At 40.4% G+C, this 15,372-nt stretch overlaps 3 protein-coding genes across 3 annotated transcripts; all 3 read right to left on the bottom strand.

Moving 5' to 3' along the window:
- Positions 1-267: 267 nt before the first annotated feature.
- Positions 268-3,280, bottom strand: PCYB_021230 (hypothetical protein; the record flags this gene model as incomplete). The annotated part of the gene is made up of 3 exons (XM_004220473.1): positions 268-2,135; positions 2,457-2,742; positions 2,978-3,280. 3 exons carry the CDS (start codon positions 3,278-3,280, stop codon positions 268-270), a joined length of 2,457 nt encoding a protein of 818 aa, XP_004220521.1.
- Positions 3,281-6,923: 3,643 nt separating this feature from the next.
- On the bottom strand, positions 6,924-7,238 carry PCYB_021220 (hypothetical protein; the record flags this gene model as incomplete). Its single annotated transcript, XM_004220472.1, has 1 exon — positions 6,924-7,238. One exon carries the CDS (start codon positions 7,236-7,238, stop codon positions 6,924-6,926), a length of 315 nt encoding a protein of 104 aa, XP_004220520.1.
- A 3,111-nt stretch (positions 7,239-10,349) lies between these two features.
- On the bottom strand, positions 10,350-11,304 carry PCYB_021210 (hypothetical protein; the record flags this gene model as incomplete). The annotated part of the gene is made up of 2 exons (XM_004220471.1): positions 10,350-10,935; positions 11,225-11,304. The coding sequence occupies 2 exons, from the start codon at positions 11,302-11,304 to the stop codon at positions 10,350-10,352; spliced, it is 666 nt and encodes a 221-aa protein (XP_004220519.1).
- Positions 11,305-15,372: the final 4,068 nt, after the last annotated feature.

Here is a 15,372-nt window from a genome sequence, read left to right as displayed (position 1 = left end):
AAAAAATGCCAAATGGATGATTAAAAAAAGGAACAAATAAGACATCAATGTTTTATTTTTTATTTTATTTTTATTTATTTATTTATTTTTTTTTTCCCCCTATGTAGCTTTTGTAGCTTCAAATCGGACTGAGTCCAAACGGCGTGGAGTCAATTTTGTGTACACGTGTGTGTTACTGTGCGAACATATACACATTTATCACACATGTATTTTTTCTTCCCACTTCCGTAATAGGCGCACCATTTTTTAGTACGTGCAATTGCTCATTCATTTCTTTTTCTTCTTCCGCCTGGGGGGTTCCCTTTCGACTTCCATGTCGAATGTGACGTGTTTGGTGGTAGGGCTGTAGGTGCTGGTCGGTATGGCGGGGATGCTAGGGTTGTATGTGCCTTGCGGTATGGCGGGGATGCTAGGATTATAAGTGCCTTGCGGTATGGCGGGGATGCTTGGGTTGTAGGTGCTGGGCTGTATGGTGGCGACGTTAGGACTGTAGGTGCTGGGCTGTATGGTGGCGACGTTAGGGTTGTATGTGCTTTGCGGTGTGGTGGCGACGTTAGGACTGTAGGTGCTGGGCTGTATGGTGGCGACGTTAGGGTTGTATGTGCCTTGCGGTGTGGCGGCGATGCTAGGGTTATATGTGCCTTGCGGTATGGTGGCAACGTTAGGGTTCAAACTGCCGTATGGTACAGCTGTAACAGTCGCGTTCGTCGTGTAAGGCGGGATGGATGCGGGGCTCGCATTCAAAGCGTTGATCGGCACGGCGGTAGTAATATTAGCATTAAAATTGTTGTACGGGGATGACGGCATGATAGGGCTGCTAGAAATATAAGTGCCGTAATATGGCATAGGAATGGCGCTGGCAGTGATGGTGCTATACGGCATGGGTCTACTACTGACATTGAAAGTGTTGCACGCAATAGGCCTATTAATGGTGCTGATGTTCGCATACGGCATAGCAGGGTTAGCAGTGCATATATTGCTGTAGGGCATAGCGGTGATAGGGGTTCCGAAATTGCTATACTGCACAGTGGGGTTACTAGGGCTAAAGGTACCGTATGGCATGGGTTTAGTTATGACACTGATACTGCTGTAAGGCATAGGAGGTCTACTGCCAACGTTGACGTTGATGTTGCTGTGCTGTAAAGGAGAATTGCTGGCATTTAAAGTGTTGTAAGGCGTAACGGGGGCGGTAGCACTGAGAGTGTCATGTTGCATGGTCGGGTTACTCGTGTTGAAGGTGTCATGAGGCATGGAGGGATTGTTCACAGTGAAGGGGTCGTTCGGCATGGAGGGATTGTTCACAGTGAAGGGATCGTTCGGCATGGAGGGATTGCTCACAGTGAAGGGGTCGTTCGGTATGGAGGGATTGCTCACAGTGAAGGGGTCGTTCGGTATGGAGGGATCGTTCACAGTGAAGGGGTCATGCGGCATGTCTGGGTTACCAGCACCATAACAGTAACTTGGCTGCAAAGGTTGATAATTTTTATCATTATCTCGAAATTTGTTCTTGGCGGTATATTTTTTTAAATTCTTATACAATTCTAGGAAGGATTCATATCTATTTTCTCTGGTAATTTTGTTCCATAAGCAAATTCTGTTTTCGACAAAACACTCGAAATCTTCAGCAGAGTGACGTTTTTTTTGAGCCAAAAAATGATTGAAGTCAGCACGATCGCGCAGATCAAATCGGTTAATTACTTTGCTAAGTTTTTTATTCACGAGGTTCCAACACTTCGATCGCTTTTCATTTGGCAAATTAAATTGAGCTGCTAACATGAAGGATAATTTGGACATGGCTTCCTTCATGAAGAGGAAGTTTTCCTTCTGTTCATTACACATGTCAAAAAAGATTTCCGCCATGTATTTTTTAGTCAGTACGGGACCAGTTGCGAAAATTCGTTTCTTCATTTCTTTCGTAAAATATAGATAGTTGCTCGTGCTGTAGAAGAAAAACTCGATTTTTTCCTCAGGCGTAAGGGTTTTGCATGACGTAAAATCTATTATCGTGTTGGGCTTCCTCGTGCTGCCGTAAACGCCGTATTGTATTTCTGGATCGTTTGGGTAATATGCATAATATGGGTCATCAGGATCGTATGGGTCATGTGGTCCGTAGGGGCCATACGGGTCACGGGGATCTAGTGAATCATAAGGGTCATGGGGATCCATTGGATCACATGGATCGTGGGGGCCCAGTGGATCAAATGAGTCTTGGAGGCTCAGTGGGTCATATGGATCGTGGGGGTCCAGTGGATCATATGGATGATGGGGATTCAATGGGTCACGTGGATGATGGGGATTCAATGGGTCACGTGGACCAAGGGAACCATGTGCGTCGTGTGGATTAAACATATCGTGGGGGTTGTGCATATCATGGGGGTAGTGCATATCAAGGGGGTAGGGCATATCAAAGGGGGCAAACGGAACAGGGGGTTGATGGGGATCCTTTTTCAACTCACCGTCTGTTGCTGCCTTGGCATCCTTTTTTGATTTTTTATCCCATCCCCACTTGAGTTCCTTCTTTGGCTTCTTCTCACTAGCAGCCTTCTTGCGACTCTTTTTTGATTTCTTATCATTTCCCGACTTCTTGTCGTTGATATTTTCCGAAGTCTCAATAACTGGGGGGACACTACCATTAGTTGGAGGAGGGGCAACTTCTATTACGGGTGTACATATCAAAGGGATTAGGCTGTTTTCAATTAGCGATCTCGAATGATGGAAGTCCTTTTTGGGGAACAAGCCATGCTGTGGAGGGGCATCGGAAAAAAAAAAAGAAAAAAAAGGGTTATCACATATGTGTAAGACCAAAGGGGTTAATTAGACAAGAACGCAGCGTTCCTGGCATGAGTGCAACACTCATTGTACATTTTGCTACACGGGCGTTGTAATTTAAGTCCTCAAATTTGCAAAATGTCACGAAGAGGGGGGGGGAAAAAAAAAGGTCTATTTCAGCGCATGCACTTCTTCGTTATGGCCTTACCAATGATAGGACATACAAAATGGCGAGAAGGGGTACGATGAGTACCTTGGGCTTAGGAAAGCCCCATTTCTTCACGGAATTCTTGCTTCTGTCAGAGGAGTCATTTTTCCGGTTGCTGTCAGGTGCGATAGGGGTGGCAATACAGTTTGTAGTGCGTTTTTCGGTTCTCTGTCTGGCTTTGCCTGCGCCTTTACCCGCTCCCCTGGTTGCAATTCCGCTCGTAACGAATCTTTTGAAACTCCTTTTGCACCCAGCTAGGGGCTTCCGCGTTGAAGGCACAGCTGACTGGTCGGGAAGTACCATGCTTTAAAAAGTTATAGTTTCGAAATGTACATAAAAATGGGAACAAAAAGGCACTCCCTTCTTCTATTGTTATGTTTCTCCAATACGGTGCTATATGGAACCAATGTTCCTTCGCGCATGCGCGCACGCGCGCTCTTCCAAATTGTGTTATGGCAATGGCGAAGCTCCCATATACATATGTATGCATGCAGGTCCATGCACCTCTGCACATCTAGGGATCTGCAAAAAAAAAAAAAAGGGGGTTTTAAAATTAGAAACTGTGAGGCGGTGAGGAAGGAAAAGTAAAGTAAATTGGGTTCAAGAAGGAAAAGATTCATCACGCGGAAATTCGACGTGTCGAATCGGTGCAGATGTTATATTAGTTCGGGGCGCAGATTGGTAGGACAGTAGAGTATAGCATGCACCCAAATCGGTGCATACAAATGTATCGAACGCATATAAGTATGTACTACTCCCGTGATGCAGGTAGCGCCAACTACGAAGCACTCAGAAGCTGCATCGCAAACGCGGTTCACAGAGTTGTTTCATTTATTAGATGTATGTATTCACGTGCTCACTTGCTTCAGGTTTGTATTACTTTTCTTTGGGGTTATTTTCTCCAGCGTTAACTTCAGATCAAATGAGTTTGAAAAGGAACAATAATCACGGGTTCTCATTAGGTAGAAGCTTTTTACTAATAGGTTCTAACGAATTTTACCAGTGATGTTTTTCTGGTTATGTATACGTATGTATAAAACGGCAGAGTAAAAAGGCGGAACATACAAATATATCAAATGTCCCGCGAATTACAAATCAGGTGGCGGGCATATAATGACATTCTATTCTATGCAAATGGAAGTAATAACAAACAAAATACAAACAAGATTTGTTTTTTTTTTTTTTTTCCCATATAAAAACAACGGAAAAAAAAAAATGCAAATATTTTCATTGGCGTAATTTTTTCTTCTAACTTAGCAGTGATAAAATATTGATAAAGGGCAATAGGAAGATGTAGGAAGATAAAGGAAGATAAAGGAAGCTATAGGAAAGCTTAAAGGCAAAGGCATACGTAAGGGAAAAGGCAAACGCAATAACAACGATAGCTCTACTACAGCAGTGACGCTCATGCGAACGGAGAAGCGATGATAAAAAAAAAAAAATTTTTGTTCCATCCCTAATTTTTCCATTCTGCTGCTTTAAAAAAATTGCATTTTCCTGTACAAACCGTTCGACATTTAATCTGTAGGTTTTTTCTCTAATAAAGAAATATAGTTTTACAGGAACCCTATTTTTTTAGCAGTGCCTTATTTACATGCACGGGTCGAGGAATATATTATGTTTAATTGGAACATATAATGTTGCAAAGTATATATATATATATATATATATATATATGTATATATATGAATTCTTATGTAGGTTATGTATGTTTTATGTAGGTATCGCATGGAAGTACGCCATGATGTTCTATTTTACATTTTACAAAGATGGCTGCTTCATCCGCGTAACTATAAAAAATACATGCGGCCAATTTCCTGCCTTCGTGCTAATCAACGGGGGGAGGAGGGGTTATAAACTATACTTACTGTAGTACTATTATGTTGACTGACTTTTTTGTCCTGAATACAATACGATTGCGTAAAGACGTATGCAAATAAAATGGCACAATTGTGAACGTGCTGCGCGAGTGGCTCGCGTTATATATTTTCACTGGTACCATGTTTTTCCCCAATATTTCATAAAAAATTATGCGTAAAAAAAAAAAAAAAAAAACAGCTCCCGTAAATAATACATACATGTAGGTATGTTAGTTAAACGCTTTTCCCTTGACTTAACTTTTCTCCTTTAAAAAATGGCGCATAAAGATATTAGGAGGAATAAGAAAGTAGCATCTTCACGAAGGCTATCAGATGTATAGCTCTTCACTACGAACATAGCACATATTTTTAATACCTTGGAGAAGGGAAAAAAAAAAAGTTCGTTAAATGGTTAATCAAGTTGGAAAATACGGGTTGATGTGCTGTATTTTACATATCGTTACTCCTTTAAAAATGTTATTTACCGCAAAATAAGCTGCTCCGCTTTATCTTTTTCCGGTTAAATGGGTAATAAAAAAAAAAGGGTGCCTTTTTTTTTAATTATTTCCCCCCCCCAATTCGGAGTTATTTATTTTGACATGTAGCGAGATTCCACAAAAGTGGGCACAACGGGCGATGCTGCTTGGCGTTGTGATGTCTGTATCGGTGTGTGTGTGTGGGGGCATAATTCTGTCACGCGTCCGTACGTGTATGCTTGTATATGTATGGCCATGTGGGCATGTCTGGGGTGGTGCTTGGCCTCATCATGATGCCGCTGCGTAGAGCTGCGCTAAGGGGCATCAAGGGTGAAAAGCTTTCCAGTTGGAACAAAATGAGACAAAAAAAATGAGATAAAGCAAAATGAGACAAAACGAAGTGAGAAACGATTTCCCAAAACAGGGATGGGTCACTGCACCAATTCAGTTCACCCCTACATATGAACTCTAAAGGTGGTCGGATGGGCTACGATAGCCTTGTAAAAGCTGCACAGTGCACCAAAAAAAGAAAGAAAAAGAAAAACATTGCACTATGCTACAGTACAGTACGGTAAACTACACCAAACCCACCTTTGGAGGAAATAATTTCATGTTCCCTTTTGTTTTAATGAACCTAAGGGGTGGCGGAACCGTGTTATGTTGTTCGTCCGGTGGTGCATGTGCGTGTCCACTTGGAAGAGCTCCATGGTTGTGCATAACGCCGTTTGGTCGTTTCCATTTTTAGCAGTTACAACGTAAACTCATTTGAGAACATATACATGGTGAATTTTTTTTGTGTGCCTCCCTTCGGGAAGAGGCTTCACGAGTTGACACAGGAAATGAGAACATAACAAATGGGCACACTGTTTGTACGTAAATACGTAAGTAGGTGCGCATATACAGGAATTTTCATTGTGTACATACGGAGGGGTAGTGGTTACCACCACCCTTGGCAAAACTCGTGCAGAGCTGCAGCTTTAAGTACGCCTGGGCGTCACACCTAATTCGTGATAGCGGACATATGGTTATTCGGGGGCAGTGTTTTGTTGTGCGCAACTTGGCTCAATTGCGGTGAATCAAAATTGAGTACGTAAAAAAGGGCCGGGGAGGCACGCGCAAAATTCGGTGTAATGAGGACAAAAGGGAACAGAAAAATGAAAGGAAAAAAATAGGGAGAAAAATAAAAACATAAAAGTATTGTGCGCCATGGAAGGTTACGCGCCGTGAAGCATCGCATGTATAAATATGAAAAAAAAAATAAACGGGGTTATTAAAAATGTCATTTCGCGGTATTAGCGGTATTAGCGGTATTAGAGGCATTAGCGGCATTAGCGGCATTCGAGGCATTAAAGGCAAGTATGGCATGACGTGCAGCACATATACATACAGGCACAGATGAGCATACAAATGCTGGGAGAGACGCAGCACCACATGCCGCAATTACCGTTACATATGAACAGGTACGTATATAGCCTGATCTGCTTCAATGGATAAGATAATCTGCATATTCTTCTTCGCGCGATTCGCATGTTTATATTAACTACTAATCGGAGTAACTATTTGGTAACAGTTCATCGTTCTACACGTTCTTTCTTTTTCCTTTTTGTTTCATTAATTTTTTGGGTACCTAAAAAAACCGCTATACGCAAACAGGTAGAACCCTAGGTATAATACTAAAAATTTGGCCATTGTATGGGTTCTGAGCGCACTAACCATTTTGGTGATATTGTATAAAGAAATAACTGCAAATACAGAGAGTAGAACAAATAAGGTGGTAACGCCATCGGGGACACGAACATTTTTCATTACTTGATCCATGAAATCTTTGTACGCATTAAAGTCTCCCTTGATGTCCGGCAGGACCTTCGTGGCCGTGCTTTGTATCTCCTCGGACAATTCTCCGATGAATTTTAAGTTTTGCTCCATTTTGGTGGTGAGCACGTTTAGGAGGTGACGCTTCTAAGGGGTTATCTCTCTGATGGAGGTGTGAAGGATGTGCTGTGATGTCACTGCTACGGATAGGATTGCTTCTTCTGGGGGATAGCTAATGCTATTATAGTGCGATGCTAAGGCTCAGTTTTCAGCTTGCGTTTCTAAGATCTTACTACCTTCTCTAGCCGCGTACCCATGCATGCGTATTATAATTGTAGGCATACAAATGTATATGTACCTATTTTACATGTATATATATATATATATATATATATATCTAAATAGCTGCGCGGGAAGTTGAACGGATTTGCGTGATGGTATGAACGTTAGAAATGGGCTAGATAACAAAAGTAGGAAAAAAAAAAAAAATTTCTTGGCGTATCAGGCTTTTGAAAAATTATATATCTGATGCGCGGAAGGCGTGGGTGCTCTTTTTTTGGCTGCCTTTCTCGGGTGCATACGCGCAAAATGTACATGCATATAATGTACGTATATATAATGTACTATATATAATGTACTATATATAATGTACTATAAATAATGCACGTATATGTAATGTACGCATAACGTGTGGTACTACTTATACGTAGGCACGTGCGATGCACAAGTAGGCTGTGCTTACTGATGTGCTGCGATCCCTTTGGAGAGGCCCACGATACTCCATTTAGCCGGCGATACTTAGGGTTCCACAATTCCTCTGACGAGTATTCTTTAATAAGTCATAGACTGTTAAGAAAATGAACCAACAGATTAAAAATAAACTTATAATGGCATCCTACTGACGTAGAGCTCCAAATTGTGGCCTTAAAAAAAATATTTTAAGTTATCCTTAGATTAGTTTTACCTAATTAAAATGCTTGAATAAACATGAAAGAGAGAGAGGTATATATCACGGAAGTTTGTAATTATTAATAAACAATTCAAAAGCGATCGTAAATAAGCGTATTTTTCGTCAGTACCTATTTTGGCATATAATGCTATGCGTACAGTTTGAAAAAAAATCCAGAGAAAAGGAAAAAAAAAAAATAACATCATAAGGAAGCAAAAAAAAAATTATCTGTAATTTAAAAAAAAATTGCATAAATGTCTATATTGCATTTGATAGGTTATTTTTGTTGCGCTAAACGATCCTTCATTTTTAGATGCAAGTATGCAATTTTTTTTTTTTTTTTATGCAATCAGTAAAAAAAGAAAAAATACTACAGTGGTCGGTCTATTTTTTCGACATATTCTCTTTTGACCGTTCCGGGTATATCCCCCGTCTGTCTTCTGCCCCATTTTGCTCAGCTTCGTAAAGTGCTTTATTTTGCCCCAGTTTCCTTTTTCTTTTTTTGCGTCCTTTACTTTTTATCGCGAATTACCTGGTTGGTTATATTTTATGTACTTGCATATTTATTCATTTATTTATGTATTTATTTATTAATTTATTAATTTTTTTTTTTTTTCGCTTGACTGCGTTTGAGGCTGAACTGCTCTACAAGTTTGCTATTTGGCCGTATCGCAATGGCCTCATGGAAATGACCGTATTGCAGCTCGACCGCTGCTTCCATTTCGTAACTTGTGAAATTCTCCTTGGTCTTTTGAGGAAAGGAGGAACGGCGAAAAAGAGCTCAGCGAAAAGGAGAAAAAAAGGAGAAGGCTAAATGGTAGTAAATAAAATAGATCATACCCGATAAGCTTTGAAAAAGTAAAAAAAGACAAAATCGGTAGCGGAGGAGTGGGATGCAAAATCGCTTTTTTTTGTTTTTTCATTTATTTTTCTTTTTTCCCTTTTTTTTGCCTGCCAAGTGATGGTCAGAAGGCGCTGCGGCGTACAAGACGGATTTGCCGCAGAATTGCAATGAACATATCTGATCGCATTCGGCTAAGGCAAATGGGGAGTTAAATGGGGCCGAGAAGCGAACCCCCCTTTTGTTTTGCCCCATTTCACGCCACGCGGACGAAATGGAGAACGAGAATTGGACAGGCATATAGGGGTTCACGTGCATGACTTTCGTCACCATCCATGAGAAGGGAGGCACCATCTAGACACTCCCCTCTCTCATGGACCTTTGCGTCTTTCTCAGCTTACGCGACCGCAAGCAGTTTAGCGGTAAAAGTAGTCCAAATGGAATGGCCAGACGGGTAGCAATTTAAGCGGTACAAATGGGGAGGAAAAAAAAAAAAAAATACCAATTGACACAACCAAAGGGAAGAAAAGTAACATAATTTGCAACCTCACATTGTAAGATGCTCATCAGACGTATATCACCCTTTTTGTTAAGGAGGGGAGAAAAAATACCTCATTCTAAAGAGGGTGTTAAAAATGGAAAAACAATTCCCATTTGTGATTAAAACAAAGTTTAAATAAAAAAAAAAAAAAACTTTAGCAGTTTTGTGACAAATTAAAATGTTGCATCAAATTGGCATTTTTGACAAACGGGAAAAAACGGAGGGAAGCAATTTTAAAGCATTAAAAAAAAAACAAATGAAGCAAGTAAAACTGTTTTTAACATCTATGGAAAATAGTTCCACAGCCATTTAAAGAAAGAAACGAAATAAAAGAAAGAAAAGAAAGAACAGAAACGAAAGAATAGAAAGGAAATAAAAGAACAAAAGGAAAAGAAATGAAAAAAAAGAAAAAACCACCCTCATTTAGGGAAGTGCGCCTAGAAATGTACATAGCCATATGTATGTGCGTGGACATCATGGTACTGCGAATTGGAGAATTGACAGAGGCTACCAAGCGGGTGGGAGATTTGAAAAATTTTCGTCACTACGGCGTTCCTTTCCGGGGCCCCTTCTCACGCCAAGCCATTTTTCCTTCCTAATTATGTTGCCTTAATGGGCTATTTTGTATAATATAAATATATTTGCTTCGTCAAACTGTTAGCATCGACGTGGAGAAGGTGGTCAAGGAAGAATGGGGGAGAGTGTGGTTTATCAGCATCAACGTGGGAGACAATGTCTCGGAAAATATGAATATTACTTCTGGGGATCGGATACATAAATTTGGTGGCTTTATGCACATATACATAGATGAAGGGAGAAAACTTAGTGAACCTTTCTTTTTTTTTTGAGAAAACTCAACCTGATTGGGAAGCACGTGCCCCCTCTTTTTCCCTTTCACACTTCCGAGACCAGAACCTCAGATCGGCTAGTCGTTTCATGGTCCCATTCTTCCTTCACTATATTTAAGAACCACTTGAAATCATCGTTAGCCCAGTAAAGTAAATCTTCAGCTATATGTTCTCTGGTCTCATAGGTAAGAGTCTCATCGTTTATAAATTTATTTAAATCTGAATGTATGCTTTCTAAATATTTGTACCATCTTTGGTTCCACATTTCATCTCTCCAGCTGATCTCCATATGGTTACTATCCGTGTAGGTGATATATTCGTTCACCATATTTTCCACTGTTTCATTCCATAGGGTATTGACTCTGTTAAATAACTCCAGAAACTCTGCGTCGTTTACGTTTACGTTTACATTTACATTTACGTTGTTCGGTTGTTCTGTGTATACTTCTTCGTTTTCTACGTTATTCACTGGGTAGGTTGAAATGAGGGTTACATAATCTTCCATTTCTACGTCTTCCGGTCCAAATAGTTGTCCGCACTCTTCGAATGGACTCGTGTGCTCTGCTTCCAGAACACGCTCGGCTCTTTTTCCGGTTTGTTTACATCCATCCGAGGAGCGGTTGACGGGGTGTCTGAAAGGGGGGCACCGATTGAATGTGGAGGCGGTTAGTAAATCGATTGGAGTAGCAGCTGGTGAATCGGTTGGAGTGGCAGCTGGCGAATCGGTTGGAGTAGCAGCTGCCCCGGATGCCCTCGCTGACGAATCGCTTAGTCGGAGGTGACTCCACCCCCCATGATTCGTTCTCTTCTGCGGGGTGTGCCAAGTAGGCGACTAAGAGGGACAAGCGGGGGGAGCAGCCGCTTTGCGTACACGCGCCGGCAAGGTAACAAGGGAAAAGGAAACGTGGTATATGCGCTTACTTCAAGTCATAGGAGCAGGGGGGCTGCCAAAATACGAGGACCAGAGCAACGATATTGAGAACCAACATAACGGTGCTCATTTTTGCACGTCTGGAGCTTGGATTGGAAGAAGTTACATGTGCACCTGCGGAGTAAGTAGATTCTTTTGTTTTATCTGTTATATTTCTAGCAGCAGAGGTGTTGGCTACTGATTTGTTGGAAGCCATCGTGAACTCTCTCGTTTTGGTTTTTCTTTATCAAATTCGGCGTCAACTTTAGGGATGCGGGCGATTTTGCAAAGGGGTAGGATTTTTTTTTTTTTTTTCTCTTTCTAAAGGGTCAAAAGAAAAATATAAGCATATATATAGAGAAGGGTATGCATAAAAAAAATAGCTAGTACTTATACAGATAGTGGTAGATTCTATTCGCTAAAATGGTAAAACTAGGTTGTCATATATTATATTAATTTTACTTTTATTTGTCGCTTCAAACTTGTGAAGAAGCTGGCGGGAGATAAAAAGAAATACAAATACAAATACGAACACAAATATAAATACAAATATAATTATAAATACGAATGTAATTATAAATACGAATGTAATTATAAATACGAATATAAATACAAACTTTGAGGAAGTAAAAATAAAATCGGCTTTATATTTTTTCTGAAGAAAAAAATATATTTATCAGCGCGCCCAATACAAGTTAGGTCAGAAGTAAACTGGGGTGTTATTGTTTTGTTTTGCTCTATTGTGTTTTATTTTTTTTCAGCCATTAGAAAGTCGTAGGTTATTATTAGACGTGTGAAAAAAAAAAAAATAAAATAACGCCAGGCAGAACTATTATAAAATTAAAACGAAGATTTTTTTGTTAGAATAAAAAAAAAAAAAAGCGGTATCTTTCAAATTGTTGCCGCCCACTTTTACAACGCATGAGGTGCATATATAAATGTATGTAATGTAAGTATATAAATGTATGCATGTACATGCAGATCGGGGGACAAGCACTTTTTTTTTTTGCCTATTTTGTTTGCGCCTTATTATGCATATTTATCTGCATTTCATTGGCTCTGAAATTTTTTTTTTCAATTTTGCTCTTTCGAGGGACGCAGCATAGCATTTTTTTTATGCCTCAAGTAGGTCCACTCCCAAACCGAAGGTTTTTTTTTTTTTTGCTACTACTTAAGCGCAGGTGAAAAAAAAAAAATATATCGTAGCCTTCAGCGCGTTTATATATGAAACGAATTGGATAATGGTGAAGGGTAATAATTGATAGAATAAAACCCTGCGATCTGAAAGTGGTGTTGCCCTACTGCAGATCGTTCAGTTGGTCCATAAATGCGAGGTGGTACTACATAACATGGATATATAAATATTACATACGTTGTGTTGCATATATTTTTGGGCCTTACTGTTGAGGCGAGAAAATGGCATGAAGAAAAGGCAGGACCCCGTTCGTTCGGTGGGTACTTTTTGGAAGGAAGAATACTTCCAAGCCTCAAAGTTGTAGGGGACAAAAAGGCGGGCAGGCAAACGGGCAGGTAAACGGGCAGGTAAACGGGCAGGTAAATGGGCAGCAAACGGGCAGGCAAGCAGTTGCTTTTATATTTTATAATATTTACTATACACTGATAAAGTATGGCATATGTTTTGGCCACCCCTGAGCGATGAGAAGAGTTGGCTAACTTCACCGCTCGCTGTCGTTAGTTCACCGCCCGGGCATAGTCTTTCTTGTTAGCGTGCAATTCGAATAGGTACATATGTAAGCACATGCTGACGTTAAACGTAGTGTATGCCGAAAGTACTGTTAAACGAAAAAAAAGGATAAACGCGGAAAAAGAAAGAATTATAAAATAGTAAAAATGGCAAAATTGTTAATGGGGTAAAGATTCATCGGGAAGAAGTTAGAAGAAACGCTTGCTTCGCATGTTCCCTTAAAAAATAAAAGTTCTCACTTTTTGGCAGTTTCAACTGTCATTTTTTTTTACCTATGCATATTGTTTATTTTTTCTTTTTCATTTTGGAAAAAAAAAAAAAAAAATACTTCCTCTTGGTCCGTTCGTTAGTTCCTTCCTTTTGCAATACATTGAGCGAATAAACCATGTTAGAAATGTCCGAAGCTTAATACCAGGGCGATTTGTTGATAACCCCTCTCCATCCGCACTGTGCATTGCATGCGTATGTGTAATGTATGGCACTTCTGTCGGTCAGTTTTTACCCGTTGGAGTTTTATCTCTCCCATTGGGGGTTGCGCTTGGAGTGGTGTGCGGCTGGCTCTGTGTCGCAGGGGAAGCGTGCAGGGGTGAAAAATGAGAAAACCAAAGCGAAGAAAAAGAAAAAAGCAGTTATATACATAATATAATAACATTATTACGTAATAAAGTGACAAAATAATGGTAATGCACCGCTAGCAAGGATGACTTAGGGAAGCCGCGTTATTTTTTTTGCTTTTCCCCCCATGAGAACATGCCTAAGATTTATGCCCACGCGCATGTTTACAGTGCACGCGCGTGATTTGCGAGTAGAGGAGGGCCCCCTATATGCTTGGCATAAAGAAGTAGTTGCACAAACGCATACGAGAAAAGAGTGAAAAAAAGAGGTAAGAAAAAACTGATGGGATTAGCAAAACGACAAGCAGTAATATATCCCCCTCGCACATCACACCTTGTGACCATTTTTGCGAAATGCTTTTTGTCTTTTCTAGCCATTCTAGCGTGGCATATATACTGCGCCAATTGTGCGACAATTTGTGCGGCGCATGCCTCCAACAGTGCAATACCCGCGGAGTAGTTTTCGCCGAGGGTTATAAAAATATTTGTTTAAAACTTCGTCCCCTAGAAGGGTGCGAGCCTTTCCTAGTCCCGAGAGGCATGCACTTGTTCGTTTTAGTCTGGCAGGTGCAGTGTTGGAGCGTTGTGGCAGTAGAAGCGTTGGAGGGGGATTGTTGGTAGCCGCAGCGTTGGAGTCGTTAACCTTTTTTTTCTGAATTCGACAATAGGCAGCCATCAAAAGGTGCGAGTTTTTTTGGAAGTTCGTCAGGGGAAATGAACGGCATGGAGTTTGTGCTTTCACGAGTGCGACAAATGAGGACGGGCTTGAGGGGGTGCTTCACTATAAAAACAAACGTTGGCGCACAGTTGGTAACGCACCACCGCGTCCATATTTCGGTCAGCAGCGGAATGACCCGAGGAGGAATAAACCTAAATGGTAAATATCGAGCAACCATGTGCAGTCGTTCATTTTTCCTTTCATCATGAGAAAACAAAATTGATTAAAGATGGAAATCCGTTCGCACCAGAAAAGGTTTAAGTGGTCACTCCACACGGATGTAAGTTTACTGCGTATGAATGAAATAGCAAATAGATAAGATAGTACTCCCCCCCCTTTTTTTTTTTGTGCCATTCCAATTAGGTAGTTAAAATTTTATTTCCCTTTTTCGTATGTTCGGTTGTCGTTCCTTTGGGGGGAAAAAATTACCTAACTGGTAAAAAAGGGGAGTGTCAACAGTTGCGATGTTTTTTTTTTTTCTTTCATTTTTTCTTCCTTTTTGAAACACTACCGCGAACCCGGTTTAGGATGAACGGACGTGACAACTCTGCAAATGTTTGGAGGAGAACTTACGTAGGCATTGATATGATATTCAGTCAATTATTTTTATTAAAAGAAAAAAAAAAAAAAAAACCACATAATCGTATACTCTTGGTTCAGTAAGGCCAAGCGCAGATGTAGCGAAAAATTGTATTATTGTAATCAATGTAAGATGATAATATGCGTGGTGAGGGGGGGGTGGCGCTCACGTACCTACGTGTTGTAGCCATTTTAGGAATGTTCTTCCAGCTCTGTTGGCATGTGCAGTTATGGCGCTTCAGCTGTATGGGCTTCACCATCGCCTGCTGCATAGGTCTCTGTTTATGGCTCCTTTTTGCAGCCTACTTGTGGCACCTTTTTAGAACCTATTTTAGAACACCCTTTTTCTACCGCTATTGCCAGAACAAATCTAACGCGCGATATGCAGTTCTACTTCTGACATGCCACAGAGCAGCATTTTTACAATTCCTGAGAAGCTCCTTCTATTTTGCATATATTTTTACAAGTCCATAATTTGTTCCTTTTGCATGAATTTTATAATTATTTCTTCTTTGCTCAGTAAGTTCATCTTTTTTTTTTTTT

Source organism: Plasmodium cynomolgi, chromosome 2 (assembly GCF_000321355.1).
Source record: "Plasmodium cynomolgi strain B DNA, chromosome 2, whole genome shotgun sequence".
NCBI classification, from domain to species: Eukaryota; Apicomplexa; class Aconoidasida; order Haemosporida; family Plasmodiidae; genus Plasmodium; species Plasmodium cynomolgi.
The sequence above is the reverse complement of the archived record's forward strand: the minus strand, read 5'-3'. Positions and strand labels throughout refer to the sequence as shown.